The 6,000-nt window shown below is 40.5% G+C and overlaps 2 protein-coding genes across 2 annotated transcripts; one reads left to right on the plus strand and one right to left on the minus strand.

The window, feature by feature from the left end:
- Positions 1 to 1,589: 1,589 nt before the first annotated feature.
- LOC137925141 (uncharacterized) lies at positions 1,590 to 3,108 on the minus strand. The gene is made up of 2 exons (XM_068768524.1): positions 3,073 to 3,108; positions 1,590 to 2,456 (listed from the first exon to the last, which is right to left on the minus strand). The coding sequence occupies exons 1-2, from the start codon at positions 3,106 to 3,108 to the stop codon at positions 1,590 to 1,592; spliced, it is 903 nt and encodes a 300-aa protein (XP_068624625.1).
- Positions 3,109 to 3,704: 596 nt separating this feature from the next.
- LOC137925142 (type VI secretion system spike protein VgrG1b-like) lies at positions 3,705 to 6,000 on the plus strand. Its single transcript, XM_068768525.1, has 2 exons — positions 3,705 to 3,746; positions 5,506 to 6,000. The coding sequence occupies exons 1-2, from the start codon at positions 3,705 to 3,707 to the stop codon at positions 5,998 to 6,000; spliced, it is 537 nt and encodes a 178-aa protein (XP_068624626.1).

A 6,000-nucleotide genomic window follows, 5' to 3' on the forward strand; every position in this document is an offset into this window, starting at 1 on the left:
AAGCTCGCTGCGAACAAACCGGTCGAAGTATCCTACAGGCCAGTGTACGCTGTCTCAAATTCAATTATTACAGAATCTATTGCAGAAGCGTGTAATAGTGTACTTAATAATTATAATATGCAATAGTTTTGGACGCGTTTTGATATATGATGTCCTGGTATAAAAAAGCACTTAACTTTACATTAATTTGTCAATAGTCAAGGTTGCTAGAAGTATCAGGATTGGGACAACGCGAAACCTGTCGTTGTCAAACCGTGGTCCACCTTGTGGCCCACTGTTCGGTGTTCGGAAGACTGCGCGCAGATTCCGAATGCCGGATGGGCAAAAAGATAGAGGAAAGGAATATCTCGGCCATCATGCAAGACGAAGGGGAGAGAGAATGCTTCCTCAGCTACTGCAGGAAGGTGGTAATAAATGCAATATGTAAAAATAAAACGAACACTAAAATATAGAAATAAAAGGAATATAGTAGTAGCAAAAATAGTTTAATAAATAGTATAATATAAGATGATAATTACAGAGAAAATACGTGTTAAATATTTGAACAATAAATAATGTTGCAAAATAAAATAGTAAGGAAACCTAGAATGTAGTGGTTGAGGATGAATGTATGGCTAATGGAATGAAAGAGAATGACTGGGAAAATTGTAGAGATATATGAAAGAGAAGAATGATAATAATAAAAAAATATGAATAAATTACTAGAATTAAAAAGTCCCTGTCCCACACGAGATAGGGGAACGAGAGGTCCCCAACAGAAGGGACCATTATAAAAAAAAAACCTGTCGTTGTGGCGATTTTGGGGGCAGGCCCATGTCTTGCATTGGGCTTCCATCGGCTGATGTGATGATGGCAGACAATTCCATGTACGTATTGTACTGGTTGTTTTCTAATAAATTACCGGTAATAAAAAATGAATAGGTAAATAAACTTTTTTTTTGCAACTTACATAATGCAATGCCATAAACCGCAGCCATAGCTAATAAAAAGCATTCGTTGCGAGTTATTAAACATGTAGTTTCGTCACAGCCATTGTATGTTCGGAATTGTGTTCCGATAACATTTCAGAGGCACGGAACCATGTTACTATTTGACACTATGTACCACAAACTTAGTTAAGCGATTGTTATCTTTATATATGGATTGATAAAGTTGAAATTAAGTAGTAATGAACACCCATGGGCCATATATATTTTTTTATATAGCCCCCGCTATAAGGGGCCTCTGGTACCCCTAACTGATTTATGGATTTGGCACTATTTTCTTTTCATTAATTTTTTCACATTTTGTTTTATTTATACGCTCTTCTTCCACGCATCTCAAGATCTTTCATTCTTTTACTTGCTTTCTACATTTCGTCTGTCATACGTTTCCATTCCATTTTTCCTCTTTTCCTATACCTTTCATCCATGGCCTCGTTCCTTAGTTTAAACAATTTTTATTTTTCTTTTATTTACAATTTTCTTACTTTTAACTTTTATTCCTTTTTATTATATGTGCAGCCATTCGCTTTCAAAACCTAAGGAATTCAGGACGTGTCTCTTCTTCCCTGACAAGCGAGGCCATTGAGTCCTCACTCACCTTAATGTCTAACCAGCATTCGAAGTCCACACGGAGTTATGGAACGCAGGACAGTGGGCTACAAGGTGGACCACGGTCTGGTCCACGCCCGGTCCACAGAAGCACGAGAGGTCCTCCTTGTGAAGGTACCTGTGAAGGTACTCAGAGAACCCTCCGTGCCCCGTGAAGAGCTGGACCAAGACCGCGTCCACCTCGACATTGCGGAGTACGCGGTAGGCTGAGATGGCGTCCGGGAAAAACTTCCGCGTTGTTGACGCCGTCGTACATTGTATATACCTCCTATTCCATTCGTCAAGCGTTCCCAGTCCAAGCTGTCGCTTGAAGAATGAGATGGGGCATTCCTCGTATTCTGGTTGCCTTTTACTCTTCAGGACCGCGTTCTTGGCCAGTTGGTCTGCCCTCTCATTCCTCTCCGTCCCCGCGTACGCTTTCACCCAATAGAAACTAACATTCTTACCATTCTCTCTTGCTTTCATAACATTTTCTTTTACTCTTACCGCTAAGGGATGGACGGTGTCCGAATTTGCGACTGTCTGGAGGGCGGACCGCGAGTCGCTGAGTATGCCGCATAACTGCGCCGATCCGCTGGCCGCATACCCTGTGGCTTCCGATAAAGCTAGCAGCTCTGCCTGGTATACAGTGCAGAAGTTGCTCAACTTGAGCTTTTTGCCGTGCAGCTGTGCGGCGTCCCGCATAACGCAGAACGCCGCACCCACCTTTCCCTGTATGCAGCAGCCGTCAGTATAAATTACCAGATCGGCAGCCGCGGTGGCAAATCGAGCAGCCTCCTCATCTTCCTCCAGGCAGGAGAATTCCACACCAAACTGACCAGACGGGTGTGGAAGTATCAGGTAGTTGACCAGCGAACTCCAGGTCTCCTCATTTTAATTTACACTAATTTATACCGATTTACCTATCACAAGAACACCTTGTGAGTGATATATATATATATATATATATCACTCACAAGGTGTGTATAAGTGTACTATATAAATATATGATATACATATATATATATATATATATATATCATATATATATACAGTATATATATATATATATATATATACTGTTTTAGATGTAGATACTCCTTAGCAACATGCGCAGACGGCTGTATGTAGCAACGCAGGTGATGCAACCGCGCTGGCGAACGGGTCGATGTCCTTCGTATTGCAAACCGCAACCAAATACATTGAACATTCACACATTCAAATTAAAGTCTAAAGTGAATGTCCTGGATTTGGTTTACGTTATTAAATCTGTGAAATTAAACATAATTATTGAATAATATTTAACTTTTGTGCAACTGTGCTATGAAGGCAATATGAAGTGCAAGTAGATGTTACATAGTGCGCAAAACAGATTGTCACTTGGGCTCTAAGATTCTTTGGATCACGGTCTGAAAAGCTCAAGGGAGGAAGTTCATATATAAAGTGGACAATCAACCTCTTTGAGGTAGTAGGAACACACTGAATGTAGACCATTACCAACCTGTTCCATTGATAAATGATAAAGAGTGGAAGACATTGTGATGTGTGGCAGTAGAGAGAATGAATGATAATGTGACGTATGATAGAAGAAATAAATTAAGAGTGTGAATAACTTATTGTAAATATTAAAAACCCTAACCTTACCCATGTTAGGGGAACACGAGAGGCCTCCAATAAAAGGGGGTCAAAAAAAAACTTGTTCCATTGTAAATTTTTGGGAGAGACCAATGTCCAACTGTGGACCTCATAAGACGCCGAAGGAGCAAATTAAATTTATTACTCACACAAGCGTACCATAATACACTGCTTATGTTCCTGAGGCGGTCTTCGCTGATCGTCGAACAACAGATACCCTCCGGTTGTATAACAGTGTCCATGTGGCTGTAGCGATATAACGACTTGCACGACTACTGCTACATAGCGGAAGTAGCTATACATTGGTCCTTCTCTGACATAATTAAGGTTACGGTAATCACATACACCCTCGGGCTGTGTAAGTGTCCCAAGATGGTAGCAATATGACGTCACACGAACTCGTGCGTGCATCACACGGACGAGACTCAAGATGCGATCGCAAGGTTCATCGATGTGACGAATACAACCGCCGCACAGACACAGGCGCACAACCTGAGGATGCCAATATGGAGTAGGGATGAGGAAGTGGTCGCACGAAAAGTAATTTTAAAAACTGGATATTGTTAGGTGGTCATAAAATTAGATTAAGGTGCAAAACCTTCGGCAAAAAAAATTAAACGTAAATGTAGAAACAAAGACAAAGGCGCTAATGTCTGTGGAATATAGTTTCTAATATAAAAAATATAGTCACAAGTGTCTTTGGAAGCCTAGGCATAATAGTGGGCTTCTGTGAGCAAAAGACTACGGCCCACACATGGTCATAAATGGTGATCATTTTTGAGAAGAATAAGAATGAGTTCTTCTTTAAAAGCATTCTTCAGGTTAAAGCTAAAAGGGTTCCAAACGCGCTCTGGTATTATAATAGACCATAACAAACTCGTCCTTTTTACAATATCCTTAATACAGGAGTAAAAGAAATTTATACGCATGTTTTTTTTTTACATAAAAATCCCTTAAATATTTAATGGAATCAGGCGTTACCTTGCGGAAGTCCATCCTAAGTAAGAAAAGGACCAATATTTAGCCACTTCCGCACATGCAGTGGTAGTCGTGCAACAAAGTGCACCGTCCGCCAGCCCGCTGATAAATGCGCATGCGGCAAACAATGCGAATCACACAACCGCCACCGCCAAATTACTCAACACGTGTTTCACCCATCCACGGGACATCTTCAGGAGTTATGTTACACCGATTAGTACCAAACACAGACTCTGTGACTACTCACGACTACCACTGCATGTGCGGAAGTGGCTAAATATTGGTCCTTTTCTTACATAAAAATCCCTTTCATTTCAATAGGATTTTTAATAAAAATTTCTCGAATAAACTTAAATTTATTATTTGATTAATAAAAGATATTAAACAGACATATATTTTCAAAGTAAATTAATCAAATTAGATACGATTCGACACCTATTAAGCTTTACCATTAAAATGACAGCCAGTATAGATATTTTTTTCTTTTTAAGTAACTTCTGTGACGTTATAATCTGTGAAATTGTCAAAATGTCTCTCAAATCTATTTGTAATATGAAAGCCTTTAGGGATGTGTTACATAGCATCGTCACGTGGTTAGATGACATTCGCATTCGCCATTGCAACATTCACGTTGGTTTATTTAACCTTTGTGAAATAAAAACAAGCGATCGAAAAAAACTCACATGTCTAGCTTGCTGAAAAACAACCTTTAAGTAATTCTGAAGGTTTCGTTCGTATTTTAACTCTAAGCCTTATTTGTAATTCAAGTGACGAGCGGCTTAGTTACTTTATAAAATACAAAATAGAGGTTTTTTTTTTAATATAAAAAGCCTTCAGATGTTTGAAATGCTAATTGCAATAGTATAAAGTGACAATAATATAATGATACTGCTATAAACTACTAATAACACTAATTAGGTTATAAAAAGGAAAAATGTGTAGTAAATTACAATTGTAAACCATCACATACAATTCGTTGTAATAATTACCTACCGAATTTAAATTCAAACGCCGATTTCGCTGCTATTGCATGTTTTTTTAACTGGCTTGCTCTACTTACCAAAGTGCAAGGGCAGGGCGCCAAGGGTTTTAACATAACACCTCTTTTAAGGTTGCAAAGCTCCAGGGAGTCTCGGCTCAGGCAGTGCTACAATTTCATCGGATTGGGAGGCCGCCGAGTTCTTAGATAGCTTCGGTGGTCGCTTAGTGGCTGAAGTGTCACGGCCAGGGAACCCTGACTTGGGGTATCACTCGTCGATAAAGACCCGTTCAGCATTCCATCTTATGAGCGCTCGAGAGTGCCGAACCTCGACTTCGGAAGGCGTTAGATCTGGGAGAAGAAGTGGCGTTAGATCTGGGAGAAGAAGTGGCGTTAGATCTGGGAGAAGAAGTGGCGTTAGATCTGGGAGAAGAAGTGGCGTTAGATCTGGGAGAAGAAGTGGCGTTAGATCTGGGAGAAGAAGTGGCGTTAGATCTGGGAGAAGAAGTGGCGTTAGATCTGGGAGAAGAAGTGGCGTTAGATCTGGGAGAAGAAGTGGCGTTAGATCTGGGAGAAGAAGTGGCGTTAGATCTGGGAGAAGAAGTGGCGTTAGATCTGGGAGAAGAAGTGGCGTTAGATCTGGGAGAAGTGGCGTTAGATCTGGGAGAAGAAGTGGCGTTAGATCTGGGAGAAGAAGTGGCGTTAGATCTGGGAGAAGAAGTGGCGTTAGGTCTAGAAGAAGAAGTGACCTCAGATCTGGGAGAAAAAGTGGCATTAGATCTGGGAGAAGAAGTGGCGTTACTCCGCCACTTTTTCTTCAGCAACGCTTCTATTTAG

This window comes from Battus philenor, unplaced genomic scaffold (genome assembly GCF_028537555.1).
Source record: "Battus philenor isolate CCGP_79_NKW_IND1 unplaced genomic scaffold, ilBatPhil1.0.hap1 SCAF_26, whole genome shotgun sequence".
NCBI classification, from domain to species: domain Eukaryota; kingdom Metazoa; phylum Arthropoda; class Insecta; order Lepidoptera; family Papilionidae; genus Battus; species Battus philenor.

What these genes read in the sequence shown, in the direction of transcription:
- LOC137925141 (XM_068768524.1), bottom strand. Translation starts at nt 3,108, where the DNA reads ATGTCTTCCACTCTTTATCATTTATCAATGGAACAG. An exon ending in ATCATTTATCAATGGAACAG is followed by an intron (nt 2,457 to 3,072) that starts GTTGGTAATGGT and finishes TAAAATGAGGAG; the next exon opens with ACCTGGAGTTCGCTGGTCAA.
- LOC137925142 (XM_068768525.1), top strand. Translation starts at nt 3,705, where the DNA reads ATGCCAATATGGAGTAGGGATGAGGAAGTGGTCGCACGAAAA. An exon ending in AGGAAGTGGTCGCACGAAAA is followed by an intron (nt 3,747 to 5,505) that starts GTAATTTTAAAA and finishes CGACTTCGGAAG; the next exon opens with GCGTTAGATCTGGGAGAAGA.